At 43.1% G+C, this 17,778-nt stretch overlaps 1 protein-coding gene across 1 annotated transcript; it reads right to left on the bottom strand.

Annotated features, from left to right (window-relative positions):
* Positions 1–188: 188 nt before the first annotated feature.
* On the bottom strand, positions 189–15,584 carry LOC118501307 (natural cytotoxicity triggering receptor 3 ligand 1-like). The gene is made up of 3 exons (XM_036029103.1): positions 15,287–15,584; positions 5,253–5,600; positions 189–616 (listed from the first exon to the last, which is right to left on the bottom strand). The coding sequence occupies exons 1-3, from the start codon at positions 15,381–15,383 to the stop codon at positions 255–257; spliced, it is 807 nt and encodes a 268-aa protein (XP_035884996.1). The 5' UTR covers positions 15,384–15,584; the 3' UTR covers positions 189–254.
* Positions 15,585–17,778: the final 2,194 nt, after the last annotated feature.

Here is a 17,778-nt window from a genome sequence, read left to right as displayed (position 1 = left end):
ATGGGCAGGGTGCCACCCCCTTTCTCCTAGCAGCTTCCCACTCTAGGTCATGTAGACAGACCACACAGATCACTTAAGCTGCTGTAAGCTAACCCTGAAGACTGCTGTCACTGCTTTCCACCTGCAAGACCGCCACCCTGGCTCAGGGAAGTTAGTCGGCACTGCTCACTCTGGGGCTATGCTAGGCCAAACCAGCCTTCTTCTCCTTCCCCAGTGGCGCCCATCTTGGCCTAGACTGACTGGGAACCTCAGTTTTACATTATACCCCCTCCAGGTGAAGAGTGGGGGACACCTCCAGGAAGATCCTTACCATTCTCAGGCATGGTGATGTTCCTCCTCCCGGGGGTGCACAAGAACACGTGCTCTACCCTACATTGGTAGGTCACATTGTGTTCCAGAGAGCGCTTCAGCTTCAAAGAGCTAGTGACATTAAATGTGTTGTCTTCATTCGCAATGGCAGCATTAGTGGTGACGTTCTCAGAAATGTTCACACACTGGGAATTCTCCTGGCTCCATTTACACCACGTTATGTTAATGTTCTTTGGGTAGAACCCACTTGCCTCACACAGAAGACGTTGCTTGGCTTCCTCCACAGACAAGCTGCTGACTGGGCAAGCTGTGGGGGGAGAAGAGTCATACTTTGAGGGTAGGTTGGGACCAGGTTACTATCAGTTCAGTGTCTGACCCAGAGCAAGCCTTCAGGAAGGGTGAGTGAAGCACGGGGGATTCTGCTTAAGCTAAGTGCTCTGGGTGCTGACGCTCCATGACCCTGACTCTCGGCCGCTCTGCACAGCAGAGTTTCTCAAGCCACTCTGTGTCACAGACAACACTGACAATCTGAGGAAAGCTCTGGACATTGTTGTGGAAGAGACTGCTAATTGCTGCCCATTCCATCCTTCAGTGATACATCTCAGTTAAAGCTGCATCTCCCACCCTCTGCCGTAGCTGGGGTAGCCATGTGAACTCAAGGTCCAGGAGTTCGAGTAGAATCACAAGTAGGGAGAGCAACCTCAAGGAAATATCCTTAAAGAACAAGGGTATCTTAAAGAAAAGGGCTCTGCCCTTCTCCCTTCCCGCAGAACAGCTGGAATACCGTGTGACGGAAAAGCCATTTCCAAACACAAGCTGCATGTTGAGGACCGCAAAGTGGCAAGACCAAAGTCCCCTGGGTATCACATGATCACAGAACTGCCCTACCTGCCCTGGGCTGGCTACACTTTTGTGTAAGGAAAATCAACTACCTTTTGAAAATTCCCTGCTGACTTCTGGGTTCCCCTCAGACACCTAAAGACTTTAGAAGTCATCACCATCCCCCACTCCTAATAGGAAAAAGGGCTGAACCAAACCAACTGCAAATCAACAACTTTCCTTAGCTCCATCAGAGAAGTGAGGTGACAGGGCAAACTGCCAACCTGAAAACTAGAGAGACAGGCAGACTGAGAGGACCTCGGCCAAGACTGGGGCGCCTTACACAGAAGGTGCTGGGCTCAAAACTTTGACAAATTGCTAAAGGACGTGGGTGGACTTGTTGGAAAGTAAGAACTTCTGGAAGCAGATGTTAGGAGGTTTTCATGGGTTTCACCTCCAGAAACCCCACCAGGTTCTTGCAGCTGCAAGAAAAGGGCCTTCCGTTTTGGGGAGGAGAGGAAAAGCAACTATCTAAAAATATACCCAGTGCATCCTCCAAAACAAAGAATGCTCTCAAGTAGAAGACTTTTCCACAGCCCTGGCTGACCTAGCAGAACAAAGATGAGCTCTCCAGCAATCTATGCCCTCCTGTCTCACCTGAGAACACTTTGAAGGTCATAGCCTAGGGTCTCAGGCCACTCAAAGGGTGAGATTCAATCCTACTGATCACCTCTGTACCAGCCCATCAGCAGGGCTCCAGCATAATAACAGTAGATTACAACTGAGAAAGCTGCAAGACATAACTCTATGTAAGGACTTCACAGAGAAACTCAAAGACAACAAGGAAGTGGAAAAGACACTAGAAGAAATCTGAAATCTCTGACACCAACAGCTGTGGTGTTGACATTAAACACAGCTCAGGTCCCAGCCATAGAATCTCACACTAAAAGCCAATTTACCTGAGTTCCTATTCCCTGGTACATACTATCTGGCTTTCAACAACAAAAAAAAGACTACTAGACATGCCAAAAAGTGTGCACAGACAAAGCAATCATCAGAATCAGGCTCGGGCATGATACAGATTTTGGAATAATCAGGTAGGGAAGTTAAAATTACTGTGACTAAAACGTTGAGAGCACTAATGGAAAAAGCAAGAACAGGTGGATTATGTGAGCAGAGAGAAGGACGCTCTCTAAGAAAGAATTCAAAGGAAATGCCAGAAACTAAAAACACTACAAAAGATGGGAGAGTGTCTTTGACAGGCTCATCAGTAGACTTAACTTAAGGAGAGAATCGCTAGCTTAAATATGTCCATTAAAATTCTGAAACTGAAATTCAAAGAGCCAAAAGAATGCTCAGGGAAACCCAGGAGGAAAAGAAATATCCAAAAACTGAGGACAAATGCAAAAGGTGTAATGTACATGTAACAGGAATACCAACGAAAGTAAGGAGAAAGGAGGAGAAATACTTTGAAAAATAATGGCTGAGGATGTTCCGGAATTAATGACAGACACCAAAGCACAGATCCAGGAAGCTCAGAGAACACCAAGTAGGAAAACACCACACCATATTCAAAACCCAAGTAATATATTGTTTTGGTAAAAAATACAACAAAACAGAAAACCTTCCAAAAAGTCCAGAAAAAAATAGGTTACTCAGAGAAGAACATGGATAAGAATGACACTGGACTCCTTAGATACAAGCAAGAAGAAAGGGACATGAAATATTTTAAGTGTCAAAAGAAAGTAATCCACCAATCTAGAGTCCTGTTTCCAGAAAAATTATCCTTCAAAAGTAAAGTATAAATATATCTCAAACAAACACAAACTGAGGGACCGTGTCGCCAATAGACCTGCCTTACAAAATGTTAAAAGAAGTTCTCCAGAAAGGAGGAAAATGGCATGGGTCAGAAACTAGAATCCACCTGAAGGAAGGAAGAGTGTCAGCTCTGACCAGTGTGGCTCAGTTGGTTGGCGTCATCCAGCCAGGTGAAAGGTCAGGGCACATGCCTGGGTTGTGGGTCTGGTCCCAGGCCAGGGTGCACATGAGAGGCAACTGATCAATGTTTCTCTCTTACATCCATGTTTCTCTCCCCTCTTTCTCCCTCCTTTCTCCTCTCTAAGGACATCAACTAAGACACAGAGACCATCAGAGGGGATTAAAACAAAAGTCTCAAATATATGTTTCTACAAGAAACCCACTTTATACAGGGGGGATGAATGGGGATGGAAGGAGACTTGACTTTGGGTACACACACAATACAGTGTACAGATGGTGTGTTACAGAATTGTACATCTGAAACCTCTATAATTTTACTAACCAATGTCCCCCCAATAAACTCAATACAAAAAGAAATACACTTTAAATATGAAGACCCAGCCTTGGCTGTGTGGCTCAGTGGATTGAGCACTGGCCTGCAAACCTCAAGGCTAGTGGTTTGATTCCCAGTCAGAGCACGTGCCTGGGTTGCAGGTCAGGAACCTGGTTGGGGGTGTGCGAGAGGCAAACACACATTGATGTTTCTCTCCCTCTTTTTCTCCCTCTCTTCTCCTCTCTCTAAAAATACATAAAATTTTTTAAAAAAAAACAATAAGATTTAAAATATAAATAAATAAATAAAATATGAAGACCCACATAGATTTAAAAGTAAAGGGATTAAAAAAGACACACCACACCAACACTAATCCAAAGAAAACTGGAGTAGTTCTATGAATTTCAAAGTAGCCTTCAGAACAAGAAAAACTATCAGGGACAAGTGAATAAACCATGGACTTTAATTAATAAACATGTATCAATATTGGTTCATTAATTATAACAAATATACCTTACTCATGCAAGATGTTAGCAGTAGGGGAAGTGGTGTGCAGAGACTGGACCCCTGCACTATCTTGGCAACTGTGCTGGAAATCTACAACTGTTCTAAAAAATGACATCTATTGTTTTTTAAAAGTTTTTTATTTTAGGCTTTCTGTCAGTTGCAGGGGAAATGAATTCTAATACACATTCCCATCCCCCAAGTTAATATGTATAAAACACTCAAAGTCTTAAGTATAATTTCAAAAGGCTCATAGGTGCGGCCGCCCTGTCACAGCCTGAATTGTGTCTCCCAGCCCCAAACTCCCGTGCTGAAGTCCTAACCCCAGTCCCTCAGACCGAGGCTGTATTTGAAGGGAGGGTCTTTATCGAGGTTGTTAAGTTAAAACAAGGTCATCAGGTTGGCCCCTGATCTAATCTAACTCATGTCTTTATAGGAAATGGAGATGAGGACACAGACACAGGCGCAGGGGCAGACCCTGCCAAGACACGGGGAGAAGACGGACGTCTGAGAGCCAAGGAGGGAGGTGGCAGCAGAACCGGCCCTGCTGACACCTCCCCCTCAGACATCTAAACTGCAGAACTGAGACAATAAATTTCTGTCATTTAGGCCACCCAATCAGTGGTATTTTGTTATGGCTGCTCTAGCAAACTAATACACCCTCCCCTCGAGCTCATCCATGAAGCATTTCCAGACCGATTTATAACAGAGTAAAGTGGGCCTCAAGTTAGCGTTTAGAGGACATTGCTGTTGTTACACGTCTTGTCCCAGCACCTGACTCAGAACAGCACTCGGCTCACCTTTTTCATACAATGTCTCATGCAGTCCTCAGAAGACTAAGAGGCAGGTATGATCATCACCCCATTTTGCACGTGGGAAAATTTCAGGTCCAAAAACATTGAATGGCTGGCCTCATCGCCCAGTTTGGAAGCAGCCCAGCTGGAGCAGGATTCACATCTGCTCCCAGCTGCCTTCCAGAGGCACCTCTTCAGTGAGCCCTGACTGACTGTCCGCACACTAGGTGAACTGTGTGATCATTACTAGGGACTTCCTCCACCGAGCACCTCTACTGGGCCAGGCACTGCACTAAGCGTTTTTCAATCCTCTTAGGTAGGTACCATTACATTTGTTTAGAGCAAAGGACATTGAGGTTCACCTTGAGTAATAACTTGCCTTAAGTTGACCAGGTGTCTGTGAAAGCCCAGGATCAAACCCATGTCTATCTGACTCTTAGGCCCACGCCCCAAACCTCTGCTCCACTTGGCCCATCCACTGTGGGAACCACAGGACACCACCACCAGGCACTCACCTACAACCTTCAGAAGGACTGTCCCCTGGCCCCTGTCAGGGGTATTCACCACCTTACATCGGTACTCTCCTGCTTCAGACAGCTGGACCTCAGGGAGCTGCAGGGAGGCGTCCCCCTTCGCCAGCCCCTGAAGAGACACGCTGGCTCCTGATCGGAATGCTTCTCGGTGGTCTCCATAAAGCTCAAACACTGTGACATCTGTTCCATCCACTGGGTTCTTCCGAGACCAGATAACACCCACATTTTTGATGTTCAGGGGTAAAGAACCAAGGACCTTGCAGGAGATGATGGCATTGTGATTCAGCAACACAGTCTGAGTCTTCCCTGCCATCTCCACTCTCAAGGACTCTGTGGCAACAAGAAAACTCAGTTATGGGAGAACCTTGGGGGGAAAACACAGGGCTGGTACTCTCATATACTACCATGTACTTGGAAGCAAACTCCTTTTCTGGGCCGGGGGTCTCCCACACAGAGGCCCTCAGTTCATGACCTCTCGTTGATCCACATAAGATCCTCCAACTTTGTTCTTTTTGTTCAAGACTGTTTTGGCTATCCTGGGTCTCTTGCAATTTCATCGAAATTTTCAAAGCAGTTTATTAATTCCTCTAAAGAAGTCTAATAGGAATCGCACTGCATCTGTAGATCAGTTTTGGGGAGTACTGACGTCTTAAAAAGGTTGTCTTCTAACCCATGAATGTGTTTCTGGGATGCACTATGGACCAAGTGTTTGCATCCCTCCAAAATTCACAATCCTCGGTGTAGAGGTGTTTGAGGAGGGGCCTTTGGGAAGGAATTAGATCGTAAGGGTGGAGCCCTCCTGAGTGGGATCAGTGCCCTCACAAGAGGCAGGAGAGGGAGGAAAGAAATTATCTCTCCACACCTGGGGACAGAGTAAGGTGCTCAGGAACCAGCCAGAAATAGGCCTCTCACCAGAAACAAAGCAGTCAACACCTTGATCTTGGACTTCCCAGCCTCCAGAACAGTGAAAAATAAATTTCTGTTCTTTAAGCCACTCGGCCCAAGGTATTTGCTTTGGTAGCCTGAGAAGACTAAGACAAGATGGTTTTCTGTATCACTTATTTAGCTCTTCTTACATTTCTTTCAATAATAGTTTTACAGGTTTCAGAGTATAAGTTTTATGGTTTTCTTGTTAAATTTATTCCTAAGTATTTTATTCTTTTTGGTGATACTATATGTAAAATTATGTTATCAATCTTATTTTCAGATTTCTCATCACATGTTTATAGAAATATTTATTCTTTTTTATTTCCATTCCCCTTCCCCAACAGGCAACCAATCTAAGATGTTTAAAATCTATATTTTTGTTCTCTTTAAAACTGTCTTGTTCAGCTCTGACCAGGTGGCTCAATTGATTGTACTGTCATTTCATACACCAAAGGGTTGTGGGTTTGATCCCCAGTCAGGAGACATATGGGAGGCAACCTATCAATGCTTCTCTCTCATATAGATGTTTCTCTCTGTTTCTCTTTCTCTCTCTCCCTCTCTCTCCCCCTTCCACTCCCCTTTCCTCTCTCTCTAAAATCAATAAAATCATATCCTTGGGTGAGGATTAAAAAAATACTGTCATATTCTGTTTCTCAAACTTACAGAAATGGTATTAAGTTATATGTTTTGTTTCTCCTTTTTATGATTATTTTTTTCATCCTCACCCCAAGACTTGTTTTTTTTTTCTTTGTTTTTAGAACCAAACCCTCAAGCATTCAGGTACAGGATGATGCTCCAATCAACTGAGCCACACTGGCCAGGCCTGGTTCTCCTTTTGGCACTAGGCTTTCCAGACTGGTCCACACTGCTGGGTGCACAGCTAGTCCTTTGCCTGAAGTGGCTGCCCATTTCTCCATGGTGGGCATCCACATCTGGCTCCTCTATAGCCCCACTGATGGACACCCACACGGTCTAGAATCCCGTATCACCACCGCCACCAGCACTTGGCATCCCCCAGCCTGTTTGGGCCAGTCTAATAAATGTCAAATGATTTCTTACTACTGTTTTAACTTTTGTTCTCTCATTGGTAATCACTTAAAATATCTCCTCATATGCCTTTCAGGCTTTTGGTTTCTTGTTCAATAATTAAACAGAAACGTGTCCAGCAGTGTTCACAGGAAAAGCAAAGAGACTCCTTCACTGCAGTTGGACGCTGCACTGTCTGCAAACTCCTAACTGTTGCTCCCGGTTCTTTCAGGTCAGCGTGAGGGTCTTCCTCGCTGCCTGCAGAACACTGGAATGGGCAAGAAGTCCGGGGCATGGAAAGGGAAAAGGTCTGGGAGTCTGCTGTTCTCAGCACCTGGCTAGGCTAGAGGGACCTGTCCAGAACTCCTGCAGCACAGGAAAAGGTGGCAACACCTCAAGGTGGAAAACTCTACAGTGAAAATGAAGGAATGTCTGAGATTCAAGGAATACAAAGAGGCCACACATGACATTCATTTGAGTAATGAGAAAGTGATAGGAGGATTTGACAAGATGGCTAGGGTAGAGGGTGAAGTGAAGACAACCAGACGGAAATGGGGTGAGGGAGGAGGATGTGAATGCAAGAATGTTTACAGGACCCCTTCCACTCAGGGGCCCAAAGTAACTTAGGGGTGGCTGTAGGGCACCACAAAGGGACTTGGTAGACATTCCTTTTGTGCAGTGCCCATGACAGGCATTTGCCAGGCCAGGGCTTTAATCTTATGCTAATGTTGTGTTGGCCAAAAAGTTCATTTTGTTTTTTTCTGTATGATGGCTCTACTAGTACTTAGTTGTCTTCAATTTCATTCGAATCATTTTTATTAGATTGTATTGTGACAGCTGTCATATCAATGTGCATTTTAAAAGAACGTCAAAATTGGTGAATTTTTGTGCAGCCATTTTAATACTTAAGATGGTAGAAGACATGCAACATTTTAGGCGTATTATGCTTCATTATTTCAATAAAGGTAAAAAACACAACTGGAACACAAAAAAAGATTTGTGCAGTATATGGAGAAGGTGCTATGACTGATCGGATGTGTTAAAAGTGATTTGCAAAGTTTCTTGATACTATTGACATTTTGGCCAAATAATTCTTTGCTGTGGGGCTGTTTTATGCATTGGAAGATGTTTAGCAGCACCCTTGGCCTCTACCCACTAGAAGCCAAGACTGAGAGATAGCCAACATACTCAAAATATCCAACAATAAAGTTATTGGTGAAAATGAAAAATGTTATTTTCCAGAAAAAATGTAACAAACTTTTTGGCCAGCCCAGTACATTCCTTTGTCATTTTCATTATCCAGCTGGAGCTCTCTATGTTTCAGAAGCAGATTTTATTTTCTTACTTTCTTCTTTTTTTATTTTTAATGAAGACCTTTGTTTAAAAGGCTCCATCTTATTATGTGACACTAGTGAACATATTCAGCAGTGCTGGAAAGTATATTCAAGCTTTCAAGGAAAGCCAGAAATAACTCCTAAATCTTTGCAGAGATGGGGAGAAAAAAGGCAGTAGCAGATTTTCATCGTTTGCATGGAGTAATGTTTATGGTGAAATGAAAAATCGGGGGATCTAAGATGGCGTCGGAGTAGGAAGGAGCAGATTTGGCTTTCCTCTGCTCAGGGGAGAGAGTACTGACCGATCTTTGGAGTGGAAAGGCAAGCAACCAACATATTTCAGCATTTTTGAGAACGGAGGACTAAGGATTGTGGCAGAACTGAAAGAACAAAGAACGGATCGCTGCATCAAGATGACAAAAAAGAATAGGTGGAGGAGGTGAACACCAGGATACCCACTGGAAGAGGAAACCCAACAACTAAGGAACCACTAACAGATAACAGCAGAAGAAGGTGAAGGAGGGAGTAGTAGCCACACAAACCTCAATCCAGGGCTTATCTGGAAATACAACTAAACAGTAGAGACAGTACCCAATACAAGCAACTGAACAAGATTTCTTTAAACCTTGTACACACAGAAGAACTAGCCTCAACACAACCTGCCCTCACCAGCACAACAAATTATAGAAGGTGGTGGACAGAGTGACCCACATCTAACCAGCTGGCGGGAAGGAACCACCAAAGAAAGACTCAACAACAATCAGAACCCAAAGGCAAACACAAACCCAACTTAAACAACAGCCCAAGACCAGCGAGCTTGGGGGGTCAAGGAAACAGCACCACTGAAACTCACTGCTACTCTACTAAAGAAGTTCACATCATAAACCGAGGGAGCCAGAACAGATCAATATAAGAAGCTGAGGTGAACAAGAAGAGTCTCACAAACAATGGGAAGACAAAGAAATACTCCCCAAATGAAAGGAAAGGAGGAAGCCTCAAAAAGAATGCTAAATGAAACAGAGGCAATTCAACTATCAGATATTGAATTCAAAGCAGTGATTGTCAGGAAGCTCAATGAGCTCACAATGAGCTACGAGAAACTACAGGGAAGCTACAATGAACTCAATGAAAACTACATCAGCATAAAAAAGGAAATAGAAACTCTCAACAAGGGCCAAGAGGAAATGAAGAATACAATCTCTGAAATGAAGAACACAGTAGAAGGAATGAAAAGCAGGATCGATGAAGCAGAAGATCGGATCAGCGAGCTAGAGGACAAAATAGAAGAAAACACCCAGAAAGAGCAAGAAAGGGAAAAGAGGCTCAGAAAGAATGAAGAGGGATTAAGAGAAATGCAAGACAATATGAAACGTAATAATATCCGTATAATAGGGATACCAGAAGGAGAAGAAGAAGAACAAGGGATAGAAAACCTAGTTGAACAAGTGATGATGGAAAACTTCCCTAATTTGATGAGACAAAAAGTCACACAAATCCAGGAAACACAGAGAGTCCCAATCAAGAGGAACCCAAGGAGGCCCACCTCAAGACACATCATAATTAAAATGGCAAAATTTCAAGACAAAGAGAGAATCTTAAAGGCAGCAAGGGTGAAGAAGGAAGTAACATACAAGGGGGCCCCAATAAGGCTAACAGCTGACTTCTCAATGGAAACACTCCAAGCCAGAAGAGAATGGCAAGAAATAATCCAAGTAATGAGAACCAGAGGCCTGCAACCACGACTACTTTACCCAGCAAGGCTCTCAATTAAGATAGAAGGCCAAATAAGAAGCTTCTCAGACAAAAGAAGTCTAAAAGAATACACCTCCACTAAACCAACTCTGCAAGAGATGCTGAAGGGACTGCTTTAAGGGAAGAAAGGAAAAGAGAGAGTGAGAGAGGATCACACGTACATAAAAGGCAATGAATAAGTACCTATCAATAATAACCTTAAACGTAAATGGACTAAACGCTCCAATCAAAAGACATAGAATAGCTGATTGGATAAGAAAACATGACCCACACATATGCTGTCTACAAGAGACCCACCTCAGGATAAAAGATCTGCACAGGTTGAAAGTGAAGGGCTGGAAACAAATTTTCCAAGCAAATGGACAGGAGAAAAAAGCCGGGGTAGCAATACTCATATCTGACAAAATAGACTTCCAAAGAAGATCCATAAAGAGAGACCCAGAAGGTCATTTCATAATACTCAAGGGAAGAATTCACCAAGAAGACATAAACATAGTAAATATATATGCACCCAACATAGGAGCACCTAAATACATAAAGAAAATCTTAGAGGACTTCAAGAAAGATATGGACAGCAACACAATTATTGTGGGGGATTTTAACACCCCTCTATCAAAAATGGACAGATCTTCCAAACAAAACATCAACAAAGATATTGTGGCATTGAACAATACCCTAGACGAACTGGGCTTTACTGGTATTTACAGAACCCTCCATCCCAAAGAAGCTAAATACACATTTTTTTCAAATGTACATCGAACATTTTCAAAGATTGACCACATGATAGGACACAAAACAAGCCTCAACAATTTCAAAAAAATTGAAATCATACCAAGCAATTTCTCGGATCACAAGGGACTGAAACTAGAAACCAACCACAAGGAAAAAAACCCAAAACACTCAAATTCATGGAGATTAAACAGCATGCTATTAAACAATGAATGGGTCAAGAATGATATTAGGGAAGAAATCAAACGGTTTTTGGAAACAAATGAAAACGAACTCACAACAACCCAAAACTTATGGGACACAGCCAAGGCAGTCCTGAGAGGGAAGATCATAGCGATACAGGCCCACCTAAAAAAGTTAGAAACATTTCAAACAAACAGCCTAACCCTACGTCTACAAGAACTCGAGGAACAACAACAAAGACAGCCCAGAGCAAGCAGAAGGAAGGAAATAACCAAGATCAGAGCAGAATTAAATGACATAGAGACTAAAAGCACAATTCTAAAGATCAATGAATCCAAGAGCTGGTTCTTTGAAAAGATAAACAAAATCGACAAGCCTTTAAGCAGACTCATCAAGAAAAAAAGAGAGAAAACCCAAATAAACACAATCAAAAATGAAAGAGGAGAGGTTACAACAGATACCACAGAAATACAAAGGATTGTAACAAATTACTACAAAGAGCTGTATGCCAAGAAATTTGAAAACCTAGATGAAATGGACAAATTTCTAGAAAAATATAACCTTCCAAAACTCAATAAAATGGAAGCAGAAAGCCTGAACAAACCAATAACAGCAAAAGAAATTGAAGCAGTAATCCAAAAACTCCCAACACACAAAAGCCCTGGACCAGATGGTTTCACAGGAGAATTCTACAAAGCATTTAAGGAAGAACTAACACCTATCCTTCACAGACTATTTCAAAAAATCCAAAAAGATGGAAGACTACCAAACTCTTTTTATGAGGCCAACATCATCTTAATCCCAAAACCAGATAAAGACACAACAAAGAAACAAAACTACAGGCCAATATCGCTGATGAACATTGACGCTAAAATCCTCAACAAGATACTGGCAAACCGCATCCAACAGTACATTAAGAAGATCATACACCATGACCAAGTTGGATTCATTCCAGGTATGCAAGGATGGTACAATATACGCAAATCAGTAAATGTAATACATCACATAAACAAAAGCAAAGACAAAAACCACATGATCATATCAATAGATGCAGAAAAAGCATTTGATAAGGTGCAGCACCCATTTATGATAAAAACACTCAGTAAAGTGGGAATAGAGGGAGCATTCCTCAACATAATAAAGGCCATATATGAGAAACCTACAGCCAACATTATACTCAATGGGCAAAAATTAAAATCTTTTCCACTAAGAACAGGAACAAGACAAGGATGTCCACTTTCACCACTTCTATTCAATATAGTACTGGAAGTTCTAGCCACAGCAATCAGACAAGAAAAAGAAATAAAAGGAATCCAAATCAGAAAGGAGGAAACAAAACTGTCACTGTTTGCAGATGACATGATAGTGTACATAGAAAATCCTATAGACTCCACCAAAAAACTGCTTGACCTAATAAATGAATTTGGTAAAACAGCGGGATACAAAGTCAATATCCAGAAATCAAAGGCATTTCTGTACACCAACAATGAAACAGCAGAAGCAGAAATCAAGAAAAAAATCCCATTTGAAATAGCAAAAAGGAAAATAAAATACCTAGGAATAAACCTAACCAAAGAGGTAAAAGACCTGTATTCAGAAAACTACATAACACTGAGGAGAGAAATCAAGGAAGACACAAACAAATGGAAACATATACCGTGTTCATGGATTGGAAGAATTAATATCATTAAAATGTCCATACTACCAAAAGCAATTTACACACTCAATGCAATACCTATTAAAGTACCAATGGCATATTTCACAGACATAGAACGAACACTTCAACAATTTATATGGAATTATAAACGACCACGAATAGCTGCTGCAATTTTGAGAAAGAAGAGTAAAGTAGGAGGAATCACAATACCTGACACTAAACTATACTACAAGGCCACTGTAATCAAAACAGCCTGGTACTGGCATAAAAACAGGCACATGGACCAATGGAACAGAACAGAGAGCCCAGAAATAAACCCAAGCCTCTACGGTCAATTAATATTTGACAAAGGAAGCAGCAACATAAAATGGAATAAAAATAGCCTCTTCAACAAATGGTGTTGGGAGAACTGGACAGCTACGTGCAAAAAAATGAAACTCGAGCACCAACTTACACCTTATACAAAAATAGATTCAAAGTGGATAAAAGACTTAAATATAAAGCGTGACACCATTAAAGTCCTAGAAGAGAACGTAGGTAGGAAAATCTCAGATATTTCACGCAGAAACTTTTTTACTGACTTGTCTCCTAGAGCAAGGGACATAAAGGAAAGAATAAACAAATGGGACCTCATCAAAATTAAAAGCTTTTGCACAGCTAAGGAAAACAGTATCAAAATAAAAAGAGAATCAACTGTATGGGAAAACATATTTGCTAATGATACCTCAGACAAGGGTTTAATCTCCAAAATATATAAAGAACTTACACGACTCCACTCTAAGAAGACAAGGAACCCAATTAAAAAATGGGCAAAGGACTTGAACAGACACTTCTCCAAGGAGGACATACAGAAAATCCAAAGACACATGAAGCGATGCTCAATATCGCTAGCCATCAGAGAGATGCAAATTATAACCACAATGAGATACCACTTCACACCAGTCAGAATGGCCATCATAAACAAATCAACAAACAACAAGTGCTGGTGAGGATGTGGAGAAAGGGGGTCCCTAGTGCACTGTTGGTGGGACTGCAGACTGGTACAACCATTATGGAAAGCAGTTTGGAACTTCCTCAGAAAACTAAAAATGGATCTGCCTTTTGACCCAGCAATTCCATTGCTGGGACTCTATCCTAAGAACACTAAAACACCAATACAAAAGAACCTTTGCACCCCAATGTTCATAGCAGCACAATTTACAATAGCCAAGTGCTGGAAGCAACCTAGATGCCCATCAGTAAATGAATGGATCAAAAAACTATGGTACATTTACACAATGGAATTCTATGCAGCAGAAAGAAAGAAGGAGCTCATACCCTTTGCAACAGCATGGATGGAGCTGGAAAACATTATGCTAAGTGAAACAAGCCAGGCAGTGAAAGACAAATACCATATGATCTCACCTTTAACAGGAACCTAAACAACAAAACAAAACAAAACAAAACAAAACAAAAAACTAGCAAAATATAACCAAAGACACTGAAATAGGGGATAGTCTCACAGTGGCCAGAGGGGAGAGAAGAGGGAATTTCAGGGGGGAATGGGTAGGGATTACAGGAACAAATTTGGAGGACACATGGACAAAAACTAGGGGTGGGGGGTAATGGGGGGAAGGGGGGAGTGTTGGGTGGAGGGGCTGGAACGGGAATAGGGGGGAGAAAACTGTACTTGAACAATGATTGAAATAAAAAAAAATAAAAAAAATAAAAGAAAAAGAAATGAAAAATCAAGAAGAAAACAGTCTGGAGAAGCATTTTTTTTCCAGGAAAAATATCTGAATATCACCACTCACTCTCAGTATAGACTTTAGTAAAACGCTAGATGTCTCATTGACCCACAGAGTTCTAGCATCTAGGATGATGTAATAGAGGAACTAAAATTCACAGAGAAACGGAGATCACATAGAGGGTTTCAGTGGGGACGGGGACGGGAAAGCTGGAGGGAGAAAGGTACAGAGAATAGCAAGCATAATCGGTAGGCATAAAATACACGGGGACAAGTTAAGAATGGCATAGGAAATGGAGAAGTCAAAGAACTTACACCCCATGGATATGAATTAAGGGGGGGGGGGGGATGCTGGAGGGGTGGGGGGTGCAGGGCGGAGGGGAGATAAAGGGGAGAAAATTGGGAAAACTGTAAAAGCATAATCGATAAAACATACTTAAAAAATAAATTAAAAATCCACAAAGCACTCAATCAGAAGGAGGCAGTCACAGGGTCCTACAAGCGCGGACGACATCATTATCTAATTGTTGAATTAATAAATGAATCTAACTTCAAAAAGTAGAGTCCAGACTCAGGGACTCCGGAAGGGGTCGACCAGAGAGGAAGGAGCTAGCGACAACCACCCCGCACCTTTCCCATCCTCCAACCCTCCAGCCCCCTCCCCAACCTCGCTTAGTCGTACCTGCGATGAGCGCCGGTAGCTCCAAAACCAGGACCAGAAGCGTCCGCACGAAGCCGCACAGTGTGCGGGCTGCCGCCGCCTCCGCGTCCGCGGCCATGCCTGGTTTGGGCCTCGGTTGCCTGGTTTGGGTCTTGGTTTGGGTCTGCGGGGACCCCAGCCGGAATCCCTGCCTAGGTGGCCGCCTCACAAGTTTTTCCTGAAGAACGAAACGCCCGATCCTAATAGGCAATGAGCAGTACGCAGCGGGGGAAGAAATCTCCTCTCGCTGGGCGCTGTGGAGAGCGGCACCTTCGCAATCGCATGCTGGGACCGCCCTGGCCGGGACCGGCCGGGCAGCCTTCAAAGGATGGGCGGTCACGTCGACGCCACTGCCGGAGCAGCCTCCAGCTGAGCTTTGCCAAGTCACACCTCCTTCTAGAAAAAAACGTGAGGTTCTGCCCCCCCCCCCCCCCCCCCGCCGCGCCATTGCCGGTGACATCACTGGCCCCGCCCCGCGCCCCCCTCCAGATTGCAAAACCAAGCGGCTGTGCTGCGCTGCGATTAACAAACTGCTAGAGTTGGTATTCCCCAGGCTGGCATGTAACATATGGACTCTTCCTGGAGGAAAGATTTCATACTTGACCCCACGTGAGTTTGAGAGCTCCTTTATTTGAAAGCTGGGGACGGTGAAATAAGGGAGGGCTTAGGGTAGAGGGAGCAACAAGAGAGGCCCGGTGGTTCTGCTTTGGCTCCCTACCAAAATCGCAAAGTAAAGAAGGGATCCAAGGCAGGCTGAAGTTAGTTCACTAGGTAGAAGTAGAAAAGAGTTTACCTTGGAGACACGTTCAGGGATAAGCCTGGGATAGCTGTAGCTGCCCACTTCTCCCCTGGTTGCAAGTCTCATAGGGACTCTTAGAGTTCAGGAGAAAGTAAAAAGTTCATTGCCCAAAGAAAAGACACGGCGTGTTAGAGAGTGAGGACCCGCTGGCATCCTTTGTCTTGAGGGTTTTGATCTTCTGTGGATGAGAATCTTAGGGGAGAGGTTCAGTAGAATATTCATCAGCTTTCCAGCTGAGTGAATATGCTGATGCATCAAAATGGAGCTGTAGAGGAGTTTGGCATTATTCTTTGGTCAGCTACACCGCTTTATCTTGGGTCTGTCTGGCTGTAGTCGAGTTGTTATTTGTTCCCCTGACTCCATCCATCCTTGGGTTTGGCTGGCACAAATGGCACTAAGTGGGTCTCTGTGCTCTTTCTCCCTGAGCAGGGTGACTGAAACTTTTCTGTGGTCAGGGAGGAGAGGTAGAAACCATTTGTTCTCAGGTGTTCTTGGTTAGAAACAATAAGGTCTTATAATTTACTAGCTGGCTGTAAACTGGTCAAATTGTTTGGCCTTGATTATCTTGTCTCAGTTTCTGCATTCCACTTGCCAAGGAATTTTCCTAGCTTCTTACTCTCCTGCCTCACCTGATAAACTTATTTTTTTTTAAAGCTCCCATTACTTAAACCAGCAGCTCAATGTATATATCTCCAGGATGCTTCAGTCCAGTGCCTGAAGGCAGCCTCCCCAGCTAGACAGCTCTGCCCTGCTCCTGCTCTCTCCGTGCTGGTCTGCCTCAAGTCATCCCACAGCCACCATCTGCTGCACTCTGCCTGCTATGGTCTCTCGGGGGTGAGTAAAGCATCGTCCTTTTGACTATGCTTTAGATTTCATAGCCTCACAAATCTAATCAAGACCAGTACCGTTGAAAGCAGCTGTGACAAACAACCCTTGTGAACGAAATGTCCAACCCTTTTAGGACTGATTTTCTCATTACTTTGTTTTTGCCCCAGCTGGTGTGGCTCAGTGGATTGAGCGCCAGTGTGTGAACCAAAGGGCATGTCTTCCTTTTGATTCCCAATCGGGGAACATGCCTGGGTTGTGGGCCAGATCCCCAGTCAGGGGTGCACAAGAGTCAACCACACATTGATGTTTCTCTCCTCCTCTTCCTCCCTCCCTTACCCTCTATCTGAAACTAAATAAAATAAAATATTTTTGAAAAGCCTTGGTTTTATAAAACAACTGACTGTACTCTTCAAAAATATCCATGTCATGAAAGACAAAAAAAAGGCTGAAGAGCTGTCCCAGATCAGGGGAAATGAAAGAGACACGTCAACTAAATGCAAAGCTTAATCCTGAATGAAATCCTAAATCGTGAAAAAGGTTCCTATGAAGGATAGTATTAAGACAAATGGTGGATACTATTAATATATGTTAGATTAATAGTATTGTAACAATGTTAAATTTCCTGAATTTCATCATTATAAGATGGTTATTACAAAATAATGTCTTTGTTCTTTTTTTTTTAATTGATTCTGCAGAGAGAGAGGAAAGGGGGCAGAGAGAGAGAAACATGGATTTGTTGTTACTCTTACTTGTGTACCTTCCCTGACGAGGGATTGAACCCACAACTTTGGTATATCGGCACAACATTCTAACCAACTGAGCTACCCAGCCAGGGCCAAAGTCTTTG

The sequence above is a fragment of the Phyllostomus discolor genome, chromosome 6 (genome assembly GCF_004126475.2).
Source record: "Phyllostomus discolor isolate MPI-MPIP mPhyDis1 chromosome 6, mPhyDis1.pri.v3, whole genome shotgun sequence".
Lineage (NCBI taxonomy): Eukaryota > Metazoa > Chordata > Mammalia > Chiroptera > Phyllostomidae > Phyllostomus > Phyllostomus discolor.
Note: the sequence above shows the minus strand (reverse complement) of the source record. Positions and strands in the feature narration are given on the sequence as shown.